The 22,378-nt window shown below is 36.9% G+C and overlaps 1 protein-coding gene across 1 annotated transcript; it reads left to right on the top strand.

Moving 5' to 3' along the window:
• The first annotated feature begins 2,832 nt into the window (after nucleotides 1–2,832).
• LOC110890061 (indole-3-acetate O-methyltransferase 1) lies at nucleotides 2,833–6,199 on the top strand. Its single transcript, XM_022137625.2, has 4 exons — nucleotides 2,833–2,966; nucleotides 3,559–3,981; nucleotides 4,500–4,775; nucleotides 5,701–6,199. Exons 1-4 carry the CDS (start codon nucleotides 2,847–2,849, stop codon nucleotides 6,052–6,054), a joined length of 1,173 nt encoding a protein of 390 aa, XP_021993317.1. The 5' UTR covers nucleotides 2,833–2,846; the 3' UTR covers nucleotides 6,055–6,199.
• Nucleotides 6,200–22,378: the final 16,179 nt, after the last annotated feature.

The raw sequence follows: 22,378 nt of genomic DNA, 5'->3' as shown, positions 1-22,378 counted from the left end.
CTTGGAGTTTTAATTACGGGTTTATTCGGAACATTTTGGTTTTTATTGACCAGAAAACTTGGGATGTTACCATCTGAATGATAGGCTTAAGCACGGGAGATACGTTAGCAATATACCTCATCGCATGCAGGCCCACAAGTACCTAGATAGACTTAGATGTATATAGTTTGATTCATCGTGTACGATAGATTGGATATTTTTTAGGGATATTGGATCCCTTGAGTGGGTCGAGGGGTTCATGGTTCGTTGTACCTCCCCGTGGTCCTGTTTATTTGAGTCCGGACGACACCAGTCTCAGCGAGAGATTATGTGTTTTAACTACTTTTTATTTCTAGGACACCCATGAGAGGGAGCTTGGGCATTTCCACGCACCAAAGCGGTGTTTTTCACATTATACGACCACCGTCGCGAGTTGATGTTGCCGCAATTTGTCATGGCGATGGTTCTTTACATGGCCGCGTAGGTCGGCTCCTAGGCGTTTGTGATGCGTCGATCTCCACGTCGAATGAGTTGTTGTTGTCGGTCTGGCGCACACTAGGGCCGAGGGAGTTTGCGGAGGAGGGTCAGGTCTCCCCGAAGTAGCGTGTAAGCCTCTTTTTTACCCAACACACCAATATCTACATCGGTGTATTGCAGTTATGCTTGTTAGGCGGGTGCTTAGCAAGGAGTGGGTCACCAAAAATGACCTATTTTTCTTACACAATAGGCTCACAGGCAAGGGGATGGGGATTGCTGCTGAGTTGGGCCCGAACAAGGCACATACTTTATGGTGGTACGACTAGGTTCGCACAGTTTGGCAGCCACAGCCTGCAGGTGAGGAGTAGGAGGAAGTGGGTGAGGGCGAGGGGGCCGGGAAAGGGGATGGGGAGATGCGGCAGGAGGAGATGGGGTGTGGGTGCGGAGGCAGGTCCTCATGTGGTTGATGCGCATGATCGACCGTAAGAGCGACGGAGCATGAGACGAAGCATGGTGGCTCCACCAGGGTATGAGGAGAGGTTGATACGGGTCAAGGCTTAGGTGATCCAAATACTTAGTCAGATACAGTGGATGTTGGAGGGGATGTTTAGCGATGATGAGTGCTGCCGACTTGGCCATCCCTCCGACTAATTGCTGCACATCCACCACCACCATCATCACCAGGCATGGTTGTAAAAGTCCCGCCTAGGCTCCGAATACTACTCGAGTACTCGCTACAAGGTAGGCTGCCGAGGCCCAAATACTGTTCGTCTAGGCTAATTACTCCATGAGTAATCTCCGTCTAGGCCGAGTACTTCCCGAGTACTCCCGAATCCGACTAGGGAACGCCAAGCAGCTTTTGCAACCATACCACCAGGTTTGACGCCGGAGTAGCGGCGAGTATTGTATTTTGCTTTTTTGTATTTTGATTTGAAACATTGTAAATATTATTGTAAATGTTTATCTTATTTTGTTTTGATGATTGTTATCGTAATATTTATCTTATGCAGTAGATTGTATTAGTTGTATCTTGATTGATAAATTTGGTAACCTAACATAATCGACGGTGTATTACAAACTCATATCTTAATAAGTCAACGTTTAGCGCAACCAATTCAGCAAAACTTGAAAGCAAAATCATTAATAAACTCGTATCTTAATAAAACCATTAACATTATACATTTTCCATTAACAAAGTCGTATGTTAATAAAAACTCGTTAGTACGTTTTCACTTTACATTTACTAAAGTAATTAAAAAATTCTTTAAATATATACGGGTTGTATAACTCTATACGCCCCGTATAAGGGCTAAAACCTATCTAAAAATCGCCGAAAAACTCCAACAAAAAAAGTCATTTAGGCGTATAAACATCCAAATGGCCCGTATAGGGTTATACGGTCGTATAGGAACAGACAAAAAAAAAATATTCTTCGGCTTCTTGGTTTGTATATCATTCATCTATATGATTTGTATAACCCTATACGGGTCGTATAGAACTATCGGTGGTGTTACGGGTGTGCATTGGTCGGTTTGGTTCGGTTTTTACTATTAACCATAACCATAACCGCTAGTTCGGTTATGGAGTTTTGGTAACCATAACCATAACCAAACTTCGGTTACGGTTAATCGGTTATGAAGTCGGTTATGGTTCGGTTTTGGTTAATTTCGGTTAAGTAACCAAGCAAGGGTTGAAATAAATAGGGTTGTGCACGATTTGAACTTAGCTTGAGCCTATTTTATAAGATAACGGAGACTAAACTTTTTGGTTAAACTACCGATTTAAGATTCTTTTTAATAAGGTAATTCTCAAACAAAAACAATTATGGCCATAACATCTTAGTTCTTTATCAAAATAAATGGCATCTACATCAAGATCATTTTGTTACTAACATACTTTTATCTTAGTAAAAACCCTCTATATGGTTTTGTAAAATACAAATCCGTTATGTAAAGTTAACATCACAAGTTCGGTTCGGTATCGGTTATATCGGTTAACCAAAGCTTCATAACCATAACCATAACCATAACCGATTGAGCGGTTATACAAAGTTTCATAACCATAACCATTGGTTATATTGGTTATTGGTTATTAGTGGTTCAATTATGTCGGTTATGGTTCGGTTATCAGTTATGATGGTTAATGTGCTCAGCCCTAGGTGGTGTAAATAGGGATTTATCGGTGGCTTTTTTTAATATACGGTTAAGATATTCTGGTAGTTGTGTTGACCAACTCACATGAGTTTTACCAAATCAACAGGAGTAAGAGAAAAAAGGTTTTAAAAAATTATATAAAGTAAATTCCCAAACTACCCTTGTCTTAGGTGTATATATAGATGCAGTTGTTTGTAGTTAATTTGATAACACACATTAAAGGTAAAGAGAGCAACAATGGCCCCTCCCTCAGGTGACAGCAATGTGGTGGTTTCATCTAACGTAAAGCTTGAGAGGCTTCTTAGCATGAAAGGAGGCAAAGATGAAGCTAGTTATGCCAACAACTCTCAAGCCCAGGTAAATTTTAATTATTTATTATACTTATTTTTTATTTTATTAATTTTCTGGATTTCTACATGAAAATAAAATCCTTTATATCCAACATTATATTTTTCTGAATCTATGGTCTGGTTTTAAGGAAAGATCCATCTTATTAGGCTTTATTTTTGGATTTCTTTGTTGGACCCCATCTTATGTCTTTTATTCCCATGGGAATATTAAGGGATGTTTATTGTTGCTTTTATAAATTGTTGGACATATTATTTTGGTGTTAATATTTACACACACCTCTCATTTATCTCTTTCTATATACATAGATATATATATATATAGAGAGAGAGATAAAGTGAAAAGGATGTGGAAACACGAATTTAAGGGTGTTGGAATAAAATGAGCCATTATTTTACATCAAAATTTATAAGTACAGGAATTTGATGTTTAGTAAAGTTGAAATAGGTATAAGCATCACCTTGTTTAATATGTAATTTATTTGTCGAGATTCTAAGGTTTTTTGTAATGTTAATGTGGTATGAAAAGAATATAAGCAATAAACTAGAAAAAGTAATAAAAAAATATAAATGAATTAACGTGTCATCATGCATGCATGCAGGCAAAGCATGCTCGGTCAATGTTGCATCTCCTAAAGGAAACACTAGATGGTGTGGAGTTAAGCATGCCGGAGACACCATTTGTGGTGGCGGATCTTGGTTGCTCTAGCGGCAACAACACCATTTTCATCGTCAATGTCATCATCGAACACATAACTAAGCGTTACGAGGCTTCTGGCTACTCTGGTGTACCAGAATTCTCAGCTTTCTTCGCGGATCTCCCTTCCAACGACTTCAACACTCTCTTCCAGCTCCTCCCGCCGCTGGCAAACCAGGGCGTGGGGAGCATGGAAGAGTGTTTGGCCTCCACCGGCCACCGCCCTTTCTTTGCGGCTGGTGTCCCTGGCTCTTTCTACCGCCGGTTGTTTCCAGCCAAATCAGTTGATGTATTCTACTCAGCCTTTTCCTTGCATTGGCTCTCTCAGGTAGTTATTAAGGACAACGCTAAGAAAACATCACTGACACACTATCCACATACATGCCGTATCAGTGGCGGACTTAAAGTGTTAGTAGGGGTAGCACGGGCTACCCCTCAACCCCGTCTACGTAGTGTAAAAATACCCCTTAACTCCATTTCGGTAGTGTAAAAATACCACTCAACTTCGTTTCTGTTATAAAAAGGATACCCCTGATCCTAAAAAAAAAATTAGGATACCACTAACCTTTTGTGCTAGTTTCGACACTGTGCCGTATGAATGTCGAAATATGGTCTACAAGGTGTTATAATAACACAACTTACGGGCCATATGTCATGTGTTAGACTGACCCATAAGTGACTAACATGACAGCGCACACCATTAACAAAGTTGTATGGTCATTTTTTGTTTGTCGTATGCCCTTGCGTAAGATGTTTTACATATAGTAGCACCCTTATTTTATCATAAATATACACCAACTTATACATATTATAACTATTTTTAACCATAGTTAATCACCTTTACAGGTGCCGGAAATCGTACTAGACAAATCTTCGATGGCTTACAACAAGGGAAAGATATTCATCCACGGCGCAAACAAAACCGCTGCGAATGCATATCGGAAACAATTTCAAACAGATCTAGCAGGGTTTCTGAAGATGAGATCAAAAGAAATGAAAAAAGGTGGTTCAATGTTTATTGCTCTATTGGGTCGAACATCGGAGGATCCCACAGACCAAGGTGGGGCCGGGTTGCTGTTCGGGACCCACTTTCAGGATGCTTGGGATGATCTTGTCCAAGAGGTAATAATATCGTATGATTTTATGATACGACTCCATATCGTCTTCCCATAAGTGCTACCGTACTCTTATGATCACCCTCCACCCAACCAAAAGCTTTTCGTCTGTGATTGACATTTCCTTTTAATTTCATTGTTCATAAAGAAAAGTTGTGTCGGCATGACCACACTTAACAAACGAAATTCGACAAAGATCAAGACACTATAATGTTGAAAAGACATGAATAAACATAGATTTTTTTTCTTTTTATTTCAGGATAAGTCAGGGCAGAGCTAGTATTAGAAGGGATAGCACTGGCTCCCCTTCAACCCCGTCTCTGTACCATTTTCGTAGTGTAAAAAAAGTAAAAAAAAAAATCTGGTTTTATACGAAGGATACCCTTGATCCCCAAAAAAAAAAAAAAAAATTAAGATACCTCTGAAATTTTAGGCTAGCTCCGCCATCGAAGTCCTACGCGTTTTTTTTTTTTTAACTACGATATATCTAGAATTACTAGGATTTCAAACACTACTAGAAACTTAGGTACTTTCTTACGCACTTTACCGCCGGAAATGTATGGGAAACCACTTCTTTTAGGTGGTCTGAAGATTTTTCATGGTTTCTAGTCAATTTTTGAAACTTGTTTTGATTCTAGGTGATCGCTAATTGAACTAGCGGATGTGAATATTGTTTACGTCGAAAAGCCAATACATTTTTTGGCAAACCGATCACAAACTCTGTGAAACGTACCACATCCGTTAGTTCAACTAATGCATCCTCATAGACACTATTCAAAGCCGCTACTTCAACTAACAGATCACCTAGAATCAAAACAAGTTTCAAAAACCGACTAGAAACCATGAAAACTTCTTATATCATATTGTTTGTGAAGTATAAATGGACAAAGGTGCTGAAGTACTGAACAATGTTTATATATCATAATATGCAGGGATTAATAACGAGTGAAAAACGAGATGATTTCAACATTCCCGTATATGCACCGAGCTTACAAGATTTTAAAGAAGTGGTGGAAGCAAATGGGTCGTTTAGGATAAAGAAACTGGAGGTGTTCCAAGGCGGTAGCCCGTTGGTGGTGAGCCAGCCTGATGATGCAGCCGAGGTGGGTAGGGCTCTAGCCAATAGCTGCAGAAGTGTGAGCGGAGTGCTCGTGGATGCTCATATAGGGGATAAGCTAGGGGACGAGCTGTTCTTGCGGGTGGCTAACCGGGCTGCTTACAAAGCAGAGGAGATGCTCGAAAAGCTTCAGTTCTTTCATATAGTAGCCTCACTTTCTCTTAAATAAATACATATGATTTGCGGGTTTAATTTCTTGTTTATTGTTAGTTTTGTGTTTCTCTTGTGTAACATATAGAACAGGCTGACTGTTAATGGCTATTTCAAGATATGTTATCATTTTGTTAAATATTCAGAAAAGGTTTTTTAATCAACGATGTTTGTGCTGATTCAAGAACAACACATTGGTCTTTCAGATTGTCTTATATGCGCAAATGTATTATTTAAATGTAGATAAGATGTATAAATTAAATTATCATTGCAAGAATCACAATCATATGATTTAATGTTCAAACAATGTTAACAAGGTTTGTAAAAACAAATTGTTAAGTGTCAAAAACACTGGTATGACAAACAATGGAACAAAGAATACCCAACCCTAAGTTTTATCAGAAGAAAGAAAATAAGCTAGATATAGTATATTTAATTATGTCATAATGTAACGTTATTGTTATTGTTATCGTTATCGTTATTGTTATTATTATTATTATTATTATTATTATTATTATTATTATTATTATTATTATTATTATTATTATTATTATTATTATTATTATTATTATTATTGTGTTAGCATAATTAGAGGCGGTTATCAAATTAATCTGCCATGTATATATGTAATTTCTGTATTAACATTATGATTCACCAATTCTAATCAAGAACACATTTATCTCTTTCATTCAAAACCCTAATATACGATCGTAATTTCACTAAAGTGGTATCAGAGCCACAACGATCTGCACTTACAGATCTTACAAATCGTTCAAAACAAACCTTCAAACATCACAATTTCAAAATCCAGTAACAAGCGTAATTATGGCAACGGCGAACGGAGGCATTCAAACTCAAATTCCGAAATTATTGGGGCAAAACTATTAGCACTGGCACATACAAATGAAGGTGCTGTTGGAATCTCAAGATTTATGGACAATTGTGGAAGAAGGATACAGTGAACTTCCAAACGAAGCATCTGAAAATGATCGAAACACTCATAAAGAAAAAGTCAAGAAGGATAAGAAGGCACTGCACATTATTTTTCAAGCAGTCAACGAGATTGTTTTCGAACGAATCGCAACATGCAAAACTTCTAAAGAGGCATGGGATGTTCTGCATAAAGCATACAGAGGGGAACACAGAGTGAAAACGGTAAAACTTTAAACTCCTGAGATGTGAATTTGATGCCCTAAGAATGAAGGAGAACGAAACGATAGAAGAATATATAAATAGAACGGCGATTATAGTATACCAATTACGTTTAAATGAAGAGAATATTGCAGAACAACGAATTGTTGAAAAAATCCTCTGAAGCCTAACACGCAAATACGAATCGGTAGTGGTGGCAATAGAAGAATCAAAAGATTTAACTACAATATCCACGGAAGAGTTACTCGGTATTCTCCAGTCACACGAATTAAGATTAAAACAATACGACGATGCACCAATGGAACAAGCATTTCAGATACAAAGCAGTAATTCAGAGCGATCAAGACAATACAGATCTGAATATGTCGGTAGAGGACGACGTAGAGGAAGAGGAAGATTCAACGGACAGATCCGTTGTTATAACTGTCAGAAAATGGGACATATGGCACGTTTCTGCCAACAAAAAGATGAGAACGAAAGAAATGGAAATGCCCTCTTACATGAAGATGAAACGGAAGAAGGGAATGATGAGACAATGTTTATGATATTCAACGTGGAAGAGATAACAAAGGACGATTGTTGATACTTAGATAGTGGGTGTAGTAATCACATGACTGGTGACAAGAATTTATTCATTACATTAAATGAATCAGAAAGAAGAGAAGTAAGAACATGTGACAATAAAAAACTAGAAGTTTTGGGATGTGGTCATGTATCAATCAAAGTGAAAGGATTAGAGAAGAGAGTTCCAAATGTATTTTATGTTGAAGGATTAAAACATAACCTATTAAGTGTGGGACAATTAGTACAAAAAGGATATGAGGTAAAAATTTTCAATCAAGAATGTATGATTAGAGACTCAGCAGGAGGGAACAAAATGTATCTATTAAATCTGAATCATGATGTAACGCCACGAGCCTGCAGCATGATGACACAAGATATGTCTGTTTTATGGCATCGACGTTACGGTCATCTTAACTTTGATACTTTGCATAGTATGGGAACAAATGAAATCGTAATAGGATTACCTAAAATTCCTAAATCACCAAACAACATATGTGAAGGATGTCTATTTGGGAAGCATGCAAGAAAATCATTTCCGAAACAAGCAACATGGCATGCCGATAAGCCACTTCAACTCATTCACTCAGATATATGTGGTCCTATGAGGACCCCATCAATTGGTGGCTGCAAATACTTCATTACTTTCATAGACGATTTCTCAAGAAAAACATGGATTTACTTTCTAAAGCTAAAGTCGGAGGCGTTGAGTCACTTCAAGACCTTTAAAAGATTCATAGAAAATCAAGTCGATTTTAAAATAAAGACCATGCGTACAGATAGAGGAGGAGAATATTGCAGTCATGAGTTTCAAAACTTCCTTAGAGAGAGTGGGATTCATCATCAACTCACCACTAGTTATACCCCTTAACAAAACGGGGTAGCCGAACGAAAAAATAGAACACTTATGGAATTAAGTAGAAGCATGCTTAAAATGAAAAAGTTACCACATTCATATTGGGCGGAGGCAGTAGCATGTGCTGCATATTTACTGAATCGGGCCGTTACTAAAATTATTCCAAATATAACTCCACAAGAAGCATGGAGTGGAAGAAAACCAAGTGTTGGACACTTAAGAGTTTTTGACTGCGTCGCTTATCCTCATGTTCCAAAACAGCATCAAGACGTCTTTGCTCCGGTAATAAGATTCGACACTGTCAGACTTGTTCTAGCTCTAGCTGCACACTATGGTTGGCACCTGCATCAAATGGATGTGAAAATAGCCTTCTTAAATGGAAATTTAAAAGAACAAGTGTACACTGAACAACCGGAAGGTTATATCAAGAGAGGAGAAGAACGAAAGGTATGTCATCTTAAAAAGGCACTATACGGTTTAAAACAGGCCCCGAGGGCTTGGTATAGTAGAATAGATGGATATTTTAGGTCACATGGCTTTGAGAAATGTGTGTATGAACACACATTGTTCATTAAGATCTCAAAAAATACGAGGATGATAATCTGCTTGTATGTTGATGACCTTATCATAGCTAGCGATTCACTAGACATGATAGACCAGTTAAAGAACTCAATGAAAAATGAATTCGAAATGACCGATCTAGGGATTCTTCACTACTTTCTTGGCATGGAAGTGAATTATGACAATTAGGGGTGAGCAAATTAACCACCATAACCGATAATCGAACCATAACCGACATAACCGAACCACTAATAACTGATAACCAATATAACCAATGGTTATGGTTATGAAACTTTGTATAACCACTCAATCGGTTATGGTTATGGTTATGGTTATGAAGCTTTGGTTAACCGAATATAACCGAAACCGAACCGAAGTTGTGATGTTAACTTTATATAATAGATTTGTGTTTTACAAAACAATATAGAGGGTTTTTACTAAGATAAAAGTATGTTAGTAACAAAATGATCTTAATGTAGATGTCATTTATTTTGATAAAGAACTAAGGTGTTATGGCCATAATTGTTTTTGTTTGAGAATTACCTTATTAACAAGAACTCTAAATTGGTAGTTTAACCAAAAAGTTTAGTCTTCGTTATCTAATAAAATAGGCTGAAGGTAAGTTCAAATCGTGCACAACCCTATTTATTTCAAACCTTGCTTGGTTACTTAACCGAAATTAACCAAAACTGAACCATAACCGACTTCATAACCGATTAACCATAACCGAAGTTTGGTTATGGTTATGGTTACCAAAACTCCATAACCGAACTAGCGGTTATGGTTATGGTTAATAGTAAAAACCGATCCAAACCGACCCATGCACACCCCTAATGACAATGGGAATATTATACTATCACAACAAAAATATGCCAAGAATTTGCTAGATAAATTCAGAATGGAAGGGTGACATGCAATTTCAACTCCAATGGAATATGGACTGCGATTATCTAAGGAAGATCCAGAAGATGAAATAGACCAGAACATATACAGAAGTTTGGTTGGTTGTCTCATGTATTTAACAAACACTAGACCTGACATTATGTTTGCAGTTAGCAAAATCAGTCGGTTTATGGAAAGACCAAAGAGAAGTCACTGGGAAGCTGGAAAGAGAATCCTGAGGTACATCAAAGGGACATTAAATCACGGGATTGTGTATTCAAAAGGTAGTAAAGGAAAACTGGTCGGGTTTAGTGACAGCGATTATGCAGGAAATATAGATGATAGCAAAAGCACTTCTGGGTATGTATTTCATCTAGGATCAGGTGCTATAGCTTGGCATTCTAAAAAACAAAAGGTAGTAGCTTTATCTTCGACTGAAGAAGAATACATCTCTTTATCCTTGACCGGCTGCCAAGCACTTTGGATAAAAGGAATTCTGAATGATCTTCAAATAAACATGGACTGTCCTCCAACGATTTTCTGCGACAACAGATCAACTATCTGTTTAGCCAAGGTGTGACAACTGCCACTTTCCGGCAACATTCATACACTTAAAGTACTCATTTTTAGCTACATTTTATGCATTTTGAACACCCGAACTGCGTATTTTGTAACATACACTTAAAATACTCATGGAATACTTAATGCACATGATTCATTTTTATTGAATACATTTGAAACAGTTTAAACAATGCATCAAAACTACTAGAAAAGCACCTAGTAAACTAGTATTCTAACGAAAACTCAGGATCCGCAGAAACCATCTAAACGACATCTTTAGGACTCAGACGAAAGTCCAACATCTAATATATATTAAACCCTAACTAGGAATGCAAGGGTTTGATTTAAAACCTTTCCGAAGTCCGACAACACTAAAAACTGCCCGAAAATCACTAAAAGCGACGATTTTAACACTTTTTTCACAGAAATTCTGCAGAAATCAGTCATTTAATATTTTTGCAACATGTAAAAGTGCTATTTAACATATAATTCATATGAGGATACCTTCAGGTATCATCCGAACCAATAACTACATCAATTCACACAAGTTACACAACTTAGCGTTCAAATAACGTCTAACCGAAACAATTTGAAACGAATATCCGAACAATATCAAATCTTTTTTTAGTGACCATCTAGTGTTAACTGGATCATTATGGTCATTTAACACCTTCTAAACACTTAAATGTTTGCACAATATAAGTTTCCTAACATTACATCTAAGAATCCTAACACTTTTTAACAACGAAAATCAAGTTCACAAAGCAAGGGTAACCCCCCCCCCATTCTTGGCTCATATGTGGGACCCCCCCTCTCCCAACTTGTTTCCACAAATATCTTTGATATTTACCTAGTTTGCAAGTTGTTTACCAAGTGGGACAAGTTGGTGAATATGGTGAAAGGTTATAACACTTTGATTCATTAGTTACTAAGCTCATTACCTCATTTTTCACCTTTTATTACACACACATAAGAAATCCTCTCAAACTTCATATTTTGGCCAAGAACACCATCAAAAAAATTTCACATTTCAAGCCTTCTTTGATGATCAAGATGGAGCTTGATGATACTCAAAATGATCTAAGGATACTTCAAGAAGAAGCAAGCTTTTCTTTCCATTCCATTGCTTCCAAAGCCCAAGATCAACAACTTTTCTTTTCTTTAAATCATCATTAAGATCATCCCTAGCCATTAGTGCTAGAAGTAAGCTTCTAAAATCCCTTTTTCATACTTATTTATGTATTATTTGTTTTAAGAACATGCAATAAATTAAATAATATGAAAATACAAAGAAGCAAAATAATAATCATGATATAAAAGTGTGTTTATGTTGTGATTTAAGGATGATTACTTGCATATTTGATCTAGTTTTGATGACTAGTGATGTGCACAAAATGCAACATATAAATTACATCAATTGTGGATTAAAACTAACCCTTTTTTAGTACTAATGTTGGAAAAAGTGTGCTTTTGTCTTCCTTTTGTATTTTCAGGATTAAATGAGCTCAAAATAACAAAAGAAGCAAAAAGACAGCAAAATCTAACATAAATACAAGAAACGGAACAAAAGTGGCATGCCCGACCCCCCGACAGCATCTTCCCAAGCAAAACAAAGAAGACAGAAGACTGAACACGCCCCGTGCTCAGCGAGCACGGGGCCGTGCCCAAGAAGCAGCAGAAAGACAAACCTATAGAAGCTTCTACTGCCCACCACGGGGCCGTGCCCAGGGGACACGGGGGCGTGGTCAACTTGCTGCAGGCGCATTTATTGTAATTAGAATTACAATTAATGAAGAAAGAGAGTGTCAGATGGACACGGGGCTGTGCCCAGCAGACACGGGGCCGTGCCCGAGCTTCTGTTCAGCCTATAAATAGGAGTGTTTGGAGCTCTTGCAACTCATCCCTTGGCACACCACCTCTCTCACACTTCACCCACCACCCACCACCACCATAACTCCATCATCCACCACCATCATCCATTGTCCATCATTGAGTGTGTGAGTCGTCTCGGGATCCAAGATTGATCGTAAGAGCTCTTGACAATCAAAGGTCATGTTTGCCTAAGTCTCTTACATCACTTGGTGAAGACAAGTGTTTAGTGTAATACTTTTTAATTTTAATCTTTTGCACTTTTTAATTGGTTTTGTATTAATGACTTTAATTACTAGTTTCTTATGTTGAAGGTGATTCTTCCTTATCGTTTGTCCGTGGTGTCTTGGCATTATTATACTGTCTATATAAAATAAAAGATTTTCACCATTCATATCTCCACGGTCTATATAGAGGTATGTTGGCTACCTGGTCGGGGGTTAAAGGAACAGTTTGGTAAGAGTCTTGCCATTGTTCAGTGTATAGATCCTGCAAAGGACCTGGGTCAAATTTAGTAGGACCTCCTTCAATACCCAAAGGTATTGGATGGCGGGGGTCCAAACTCTTTGATCCCCTCATAAGTTAAACTACTATTAAAACTTTAACCCAGCTACTTAGGACTGTATCCCTGCTGACTCAGACTACTTAGCTGAGGGCCACGTCGCCTTCAAAAGAGGGGCCTACCACATTATGCATTAATAACTTAATTAATTATCTTTCAATAATCCGACCCTTTAGGATTGTATCCTTGCTGACTCAAACTACTGGGTTGAGGGTAACGTCACCTTCAAAAGAGGGGCCTACTACAATAACTAAGATAATCTCTTAAATAAGTGCAAAAGTGCGAAAATAATCAAAGGTTACACTATAGACGAGTCAGATCCAAGTGATTCATCTTGTCTATCTATTTTTATTTTTATTTTATTTTTCAGAATTTTTAGTTAGTTTTATTTTCTTAGTTTAAAAACCTTTTTCTAACATTTTGATTTGATTAGACGATGAGGATAAACCGGTACTAAAAGCTCTTGTGTCCTTGGACGACCTCGGCATCTTACCAACACTATACTACGTCCACGATGGGTACACTTGCCCATATGTGTGTTTAGTGTTAGTAAATATCGTGTTTTATAAATTTAAAACTTGGCTAAAAAGTGTAAAAAGGGCTTAAAATATATACCTAAAATATAACACACTTAACGCACATCAAGTTTTTGGCGCCGTTGCCGGGGACACAAGGATTTTAAGAAAGCTTAAAATCGACGGCCTAATCTGTTTTTCAAAACCTTTTTAAACCGCGCGCACATTTTTTCTGCATTTTAGTTTAGTTTGTATTTACCGTATCCTGAACACGGGGCCGTGTTCACTGAACACGGGGCCGTGCTGCATATTTTTCATTAAACACCCAGATACAGAGTCTGAACACGGGGCCGTGCTCACTGAACACGCCACCGTGCTCAACGAGACCAGTAACTTTAATTAAAACGCCCAGATACAGATTCTGAACACGGGCCGTGTCCACTGAACACGGGGCCGTGTCCAGCCTCTGTTTCTGTCTTTATTTTCTGTTTTCTGGTCCCGAGACTCAGTTGTGGTCTATTGAGTGATTCTTATGGATCAATACTCAGGAGGCTACAACTACACCTATGAGGAGGATTATTATAGGGGAGACTATTGCACTAATTGTGGAAACCCGCACCCGGTACAATATTGTAACTTATTTCAACCATCCACTTCATACAACTATTATGAGGAGCCCAGGTACGAGCCATCGACTTCATACACATCCTATGAAGACCAAAGGTATGAACCTTCTCCCTCATACTCATATTTTGATGAACCAAGGTATGAGCCTTCATACTCATACTTTGAGGAGTCAAGATATGAGCCACCACCTTCATACACTTATAACGAGAAACCATGGCGTGAACAACCCACCTCATAGGAGTACTATGAAGAACAAAATTACGACCCTTATCCATCATATACTTACAATGAAGAACAATGGTGTAAACCATCTACTTCATATGGGTACTATGAGGAACCAAGGATCGAACAGCCGATAGGATATTAGAACACATTAAAACTATCGAACGTTGCATAAAAGAATCTCGCGCACGGGAAGAGGAGTCCCGCGCGAGAGAAGAATTAAATAAAGAAACGATAGTTGAAGAGTTAAAAATGGAAGAACAAATAAGTGAAAAACCGACACATGAGCTAAACAACGAAAAAGGTGAGGCTGATAACGTTAAAATTCAAGAAGAGTCTAATTTTAAAGAAATTAATCTCTTGTCACCTTCTTTCGAAAATCATTGTTTAGTATCAACTCATGCTAAGTTTTTAAAAGAGCTAAACACTAACACAAAAATTGAAGAAATGGTAAGTGTTAAGTTAACTAATGATCAAACTTCGCTAATAAAAGAAGACCCTTTTGAAATAAACATTACACCGGTTCCATGTTTTTTTTAAAATTCGTTTATTAGTAACGTCACCATTGATAAGGATCTTTGTGATAACATAATGCCTAATTACATTTTCGAAAAATTAAGTATTAGTGATTTTGCTCCACTTCAAATACCCATTTTTCTATCTAATCGGAGAGTAATAAAATCAATCGGTGTAGTTGAGGACGTCTTGGTTCAAACAAATCAAATGGTTATTCCAACCTACTTTGTCATCCTCGATGACGCTCCTCTAGTGTTGGGAAGACCTTTTGTAAAAACTCACGAAGCTTTGAAAAACCGGAAATTTAATAATCTACTTCTTCAATTAGGGGCCTTCAAAAGATGTGTCGATCTTGAACGATCAATTAAATATCCAATCGGCAATGACAACCCTCTAATTGAAGATGAGCCAGAACCACCCGATAAGGAGGGTCTAGCCAAGGACCCTTATAAACGTGGCGCACCACGGAGGCATTCCGCGGAACTATCCTTAGTTTTAGTTTAGATTAACTTTTATGTTTTCTAGTTTAGTTTAACTTTTCAGAAATAAAACACACTCGGGATGGTGAAGGATACTAAGGGAAGCTTGAACCAACACCCCATGCACAAAAACAGAGCCTCTCGACAATTTTTCTTCATTACAGCAAGTTCAGCACGGGGCCGTGCTCACCCAACACGCCCCGTGCCCAAGGTTCCGCAGAATATGCCCAGTTCAGGTAACTGGACACGGGGCCGTGCTCACTGAACACGCCCTCGTGCCCAGCCTTCTGTTTACTTTTGGTACTGGCAGTCTGGACACAGGGCCGTGCTCAGCCAACACCACCCCGTGTTCAGCTACCCAGTAACATAAAATCTTGTTTTTAACCCACTTTTACACATTTTAATCAACCAAAAAACGTATTTTTGGGACACATTGAGGAAAATGTGTAATTTAAGTGTGTGTGTGTGGGGGTGGGGGGGCTAAAACCTTGAATCTTGCAAGTCCTAATTACAAGCCTTACACAAAACTCTATTGGAAGCGCTAATCACCCCAAATTTTTTTTCAAAAATTTTCATTTTTTTTACTTGTCTAAGTTTAAGTTGGAAATTCAAGTCCTAACAAGGTTATATTTTTACAAGTTTACAACCGATAGCGTCGTGATAAAAAGAACCAACATAAGAAGTTTGATTATATATACTTGATCACATAAAAACCTTTTCCCACAAAAGTGAGTTTTGAGCCTTTAACGAGCATACAAATATATATATCTTTACACTAAATGCTCATTTTTCGTTTCTTGTGTGAATAGCCGCTTGGTTCGTACGACTCTAGAACTTGCCACAACAATACATTCCCGGTCCTTACTAACTTAAACCCGAGTAAGTAAATAATGGAGGCATTAGGACTAACCCCTTTTATTTCTACACCATTATTTTTCTTTTTTTTACCACCTACCCAAAATCCCCCTAATTAACCCCTTTGAGCCTAAACCTTTTCATTTCTTAACCCAAAACCATCACCCTTTTTACCCACCTAAACCTTTTTATTTTTAACCCTTTTTTTAGTAACAACGTTCGGTTTGCTTATGACTTATGTTAAATATATATATATATATATATATATATATTGTTTGAACAATTCATCAAAATAAAATAAAAATGTGAAAAATAAAAAGTCTTTCAAAAACCGACGTTTGTTACGTTTTTTCGCCCTTTTACTAACCACTAACCCAACCACCCACCTTTAGCCCAAGCCTAACCCTTCACCCGAAAAGTCCTCTTGATATTTACAAAGGTATATAGTTAAAAAGGAGGAGGATTGATTATGTAGGATCGTGCGACTGACCCGAACGAGTCGTTCAGAGGAGTTTTACTTTGTTTCAGGTGCGAAAAACAAGAAACAAAGGTAGAAACACCTAGCAATTCACTTTAAACACTGATTATATTGATTTGACAGCAAATACAATCAGTCTTCACATCGGCAGCACCTCGGTATGGAAATCGAGAATCGTTACAATGATTACGCTCAGAGTGACTATATATATTACTCTTGATTCCGCTCGAAATAACACAAGACCTGTTGGAGCGGAATTAGCAAGAATGTGATTCCGCTTGAAAGTGACTGATGTCATTTCAAGCGGAATAGCTCTCTTCGAGCGGAATCAGCTTCTTAGACACTAAAACATGTTAATTTCTCGTACAACGTGCCCTGATCTATTATAGCTAGTCTAAGACTCGATACAAGACGGACTCGACAGATGTATGCACCAACAGACTCCCCCTCAGATGTTGACGAGTCTTACGTGTCGAGTCTTCGCATCTTCAGTCTTGATCAGTCTCTGGGCTTCACTCTTTCTATCTTCATCAACAGACTCCCCTTAACAATGTGCTGGCATTTCTTTTGTTCTTCAGCATCATCAGCTTCAGGATCGTTGTCTGGCTTTCACAGGTCCATGATCGTTTCCTGGCTTTCTTCAATCAGAGTAGGGGTGTTCAGAATTCGTTTCGAATTCGAAAAATTCGAAATTCGTTTAAATTCAATTCGATTATCAAGAATTCTTTTCGACTATAAGAATTCGAATTCGAATTCGATTCAATTCGAGTCAAGTAAATTGAATATGAATCGAATACGAATTTATAATTTCAAATTCGATTCGATTCGAAATTCGAATAAAAATTATACATTTTTATTTATTATTTTTATATATATAGTACATATATAACTTTTATTAGGCTATACTATAAATTATTTTCAAAATTTATTCCAAGCATTAAAATTACCCATTACCAAACCCACTACATGGCTCATAATTAAAACCTAAGTAACAAATCTATCAATTGATTTCTAACCCTAAAAATATTATCTTGTAATGTGAAGTGGTTATTCCCGACTTCTAGTTTTGAACTTTAGAGTTATAGTACTTTATTTGGAACTTTTTAATGTGATATCGTTCTTTATGGCTGCTTTAAAATTTTTGTTTCATTTTGATAGTTATTTACATGTTTTTAAAGAATCTAAATCAAAACGAATTTATTCGAATTCCATTCGAATTCAATTTTTTAATCGAATACGAATCGAATACGAATTGGGTTTTTTATTCGAATACGAATTCGAATCGAATTCGAGAATTTTTAATCGAATTCGAATCGAATACGAATTCAAGGAAAAATAAAAATTATTCGAATAGTTCGAAAATTGGATATTCGATTCGATGAACACCCCTAAATCAGAGTCCTCAGGTATCCTAACCTGGCTCTCTAAAACATAAGCTTCTCAGGATCGATCAACCTGGCTCTTCAGGAGGTTGTTCCAAGATAGTAACCTGGCTCTCAACATTCTCATGTATTCTTTCCTGGCACAGACTTACACCTGCACATCTCTATCTCATAATAAATTTCAAACATTTAATCATTTCAAATGTATACACTCATTCTGACTCTCCCTCAGATTAACCTAAAATATTTATAAATAAGAATCCTGATGAACCACTTGTAAAATTTTGATTAAACACATTTGAAATTCTAGACACACTCCCCCTTACAAAAATGTCATCATGTTTAGCACTTGGAACTTTGAAACTCAGCTTTCCAACATCAGTTGTCGAAAATCTTTTTGCATTTTTCAAAAGTTATGCTAAAACACACTAAAATCTTTTGGATTTTGAAATAAGAGAAATAAAATGCAGCAAAAAAATATTTACAGACAATATTTTTGTGAGTTCGTGTAAGAGGATCATATCAGTTTATGAGAGAAATCACCAACACCGTTAAGCTTTATTTCATTTTAAGTTCTAAACAATTCACCTAGATTATCAGTATATTGGTCCATTTAAATTTTCACACAAATTTCAACTGATCCGAGATACGATATTAATGTCTTAAGCACTTGAACTTATCCGTGTGTCCCACTACTTGTATATACTCCCGTATCCAGATCCCAATATTCAGTCTTACAGGTGAGTATACCTAGATGATATCTGTAAGGGGTTAGGTGCGAAACCGTGAGAGCTCAGGTCAGAACTTCCGTTCAGCAGAGAGATGACGGTTCGACTTTAGGTGTGTCCCCTTTAGAGGATCTTTTGTTTCAACAGCAATGACTATCAATTTTACTGTTTCATCAATTTGCCGAGGGCTGCGCTTTTTCAAGCATTTGCGGAAAGTATTATACGGGGACTAGGTCAGTATTTCCATACAGCAGAAGTCTCGGGATAATTCCCCAGATATCACTAAGCATAAAAACCTAGTATCTCAGAAAGAGGGACCTTTCAAACAAGATTTCGGGGGTTACCCATATATCCAAGAAGTTGTTCCCCACAATATAAGCAAGTTTGAATTTTAGGTTTATATCTCGCCACAATTTACTAAATGTACAAAAACCTACTGGCACATCCACAGTGAGATTGTTTATCACATTTTTTAATTTCCAATTCTTTAGCATGTTGTGACAGTCCACTGATGTACTATCATTTCCTCTTTTATACAACAGAACTCATTTTTGATTTTATCATGTTTTTGTATTTTTCAAATTTTCTAATGTTTTTGGATTTTCATTTTATCAAGTTTTTGTATTTTTCAAATTTTCTAATGTTTTTGGATTTTCTGAAATTTTCTACTCCCCCTAAGATGCAAACATATTAAAAAAAAATTGAAAACAAACTATACAGAAATTTGAAAACCGACATCGAATCGCATCAATCGCCATCCACTTGGCATAAACAATCAGAACTCCCCCTTTCAACAAACCATTTTCTCATTAAGATTTCAAAACACTTAAGTTTATTTTAATCAAAATGATTTTTCCGGAAAATGAATTTGTTTTTACCACTTGAAGGTTAGGGTTCATCATCTTGTTCATCTTTTTACCATATGTAGTAACTCAAGAACAACTTAATGTCCCTGATTTACCATTTGCAAGTATATAACCTCTGTATCACTTGTAAAAACACAAACACTTGTACCATGTGTAGGAAACAAACATCTACACACGTCATTTTACCAATCAAAGATGCCGATTCCTGCTTCTCACTTACCATCCTGGAAGCTCCGGCATAGTCCTTCAACCTGTAAAGTTTCAACAATTTCAAAAACTTTCATACAAACTCATTAAACATGAATGATGCCGATTCCTGATCCACGATTACAAACTTGGGATCTCCGGCATAGTAAGATGTTTCAAGGAAAAAGAATTTCCACCCAAGTCTTTTCAGACTTGAGTGATTTCAATTCTTGCTCAGTGGGGTTATATGTTGCCTTTTTAGTTGCATAAAAATCTTTAACCCCTTTTGCTTTCCCATCAAGCATTTTCCCAAAAATTTTCTTAACATTCCCATTGAATGTTTTCTCGACATCAAACTCATTTTTCTCAGAATAAAATTGATCTGAGATTTCAACTTTACCAATTTTCTGTTTAACTTTCTCAACTCCAGTGATGGAAATTCATCATCATTCACTGAATCTTTTACTTCAATCAGTGGCTCTTCTGGCTTTGTGGAACCAGATTCATCGCCGACCTTCTCACCAACCTTTTTCACAACCCACACTTGGTTGTCTTTAGATTTCTTTTTGTAAAAAATCTTCTTTGAACACTCACCAACTTCATAAGTAGAGTTTTCAAAAATTTTAAAGTTTTCAGTTGGTGGTTCAACATCAATCACTTTTTCTTTCAGTTTTTCAGAAACTTCCTGTTTTGTCTTGATATTCTTTGGACAATTCCATGCAATGTAACCAACTTTATTGCATTTAAAACAGGTTCGTGTTTCTTTTGGATGAAACACTCCAGTTCCATTCCTTTTCTTTTCAGCAAGAAACTCCTGGTTTGATTGTCTCCAGAAAGGTTTCTTCTGTTCATCCTCAGCACTTCCACCTGAAACAAATTCTGTTTTTGTTTTAGAATTTTTCTCATTTTTATAGTTTTCTGGTGGAACAAAACCTAAACCTTTCTTTTTGTAGCTACCATTATGGTTTGGTTTCTTTTGAAAACCAGAACCAGAATTGTAACCTTTTTTCTTGTTTAATTGTTGTTGTACTCTTGAAGTGTATTTTTTAGGTTTTCCAGTAAGATTTAAATCTTTTATTTTAGAAATGTTAATTTCTGTCATTTTGAAAACCTTTTTGATCATTTCAAAACGAACATTTCTTATTGGAAACTCTTTGTCAGAGTATAATTTGTCAGAATCATTTAAAGTGTATGCAACTTCAAATGTTTCATCATCCAAATTTGCTTTTGATAACAAAAATTCTTTACTATAAGACCGTTTAATTGATGATTTTGGACTGTTGACTGACGAACTTGAACCTCCAGACTCAGACTTTGACTCAAACTCCTCATCAGTATCCAACACCTGATCGACTACCTTTTTAATTAACTCAGATTCATGATCAGTGTCAGACGATGTGCAAGTGACGTCAATGTTTTCTGGTAAATCATCATTTGTGTTAGTTTTTAGCTTTATATTGACTGCTTTTTCAAGTTGCTCCTCGTTTGGTTTTCTAGGAGAATACCCTTCCCAGATTGGAGGCGGACACTTGTTATAGCTAACAGTCGGTTTCTTACCACTATCTTTCTTCTTTGACTTCTCGTCCTGAAAAGCTTCAAAACCTGCAACAGTCGGATAAATTCGATCAATGAGATAATCAGAACTAGAGTAACTTTGCAATAAACGTCTAATTCTCTCATTCTCAATCTTTTCTGTCTCCAACTCTTGCTTCCATTTTGCACTTTCTTCGATGTAAAAATTGATAGCTTTCTGCTTCGACATCATCACAGCATTCATCATTGTCAAAGCGTCTTCTCTCTCTGAGTTTGTCTTTTGAAGACCAGTCACTGTTCTATTCAAAACATTATAAGATTCCTTTACGTAATTGAGATTGAACAGTAATTGTTCCTTCTTCTTCTCATACTCAACTATCATCTCATCTTTTACTGCACATTCTTTGCATGGTTCTAAACACTTTGTGCAAGGCTTGATGACTTCCACAATCTTTTCTACTTCGATGATTTTCTCAGCTTCAATCACTTTCTCAGTAACACTTTCAATCTCCTCATTCTGAACAACACTTTCAGTTTTCATTTCTTGTTGTTCTTTTGCAGCTCGTTTTTCTTTCAGCTTCTTTAGATGATCTGCAAAATAACAATGAAAACTTTCAGGAGACAAATGAGATTTTGCAATGTTAATATGTTTCTCTTCTTCATCGTCACTACTGTCATCATTTGGTGACTGATCAAACTCAATAGATTTCTCAGAATTCTTATCTGAAGAACCAGAATCAGATGGTGTTTGATCAAAAACAACTTCCTTTTCTGAACTCGCATCACTTTGTGAGCTTTCGTCTGCACTCAATGAGCTTTTATCAGATTCAACAAACTCTTTCTCCACATTCTTCACATTCTCACCAATAGACTTCATCCATGTGGCAAATATATCTGGTTCTCTTACAATCTTAGCAATGAACGCTTTAAATTCTCCCTTTTCATCTACAAA

This window comes from Helianthus annuus, chromosome 11 (assembly GCF_002127325.2).
Source record: "Helianthus annuus cultivar XRQ/B chromosome 11, HanXRQr2.0-SUNRISE, whole genome shotgun sequence".
In the NCBI taxonomy this organism is placed as follows: domain Eukaryota; kingdom Viridiplantae; phylum Streptophyta; class Magnoliopsida; order Asterales; family Asteraceae; genus Helianthus; species Helianthus annuus.
The sequence above is the reverse complement of the archived record's forward strand: the minus strand, read 5'-3'. Positions and strand labels throughout refer to the sequence as shown.

Excerpts from the sequence above, each read along its gene's own strand:
- LOC110890061 (XM_022137625.2), top strand. The coding sequence starts at position 2,847 with ATGGCCCCTCCCTCAGGTGACAGCAATGTGGTGGTTTCATCTAACGTA. Across the intron at positions 2,967-3,558 it reads CCAACAACTCTCAAGCCCAG|GCAAAGCATGCTCGGTCAAT; the intron begins GTAAATTTTAAT and ends GCATGCATGCAG. Across the intron at positions 3,982-4,499 it reads CCTTGCATTGGCTCTCTCAG|GTGCCGGAAATCGTACTAGA; the intron begins GTAGTTATTAAG and ends TCACCTTTACAG.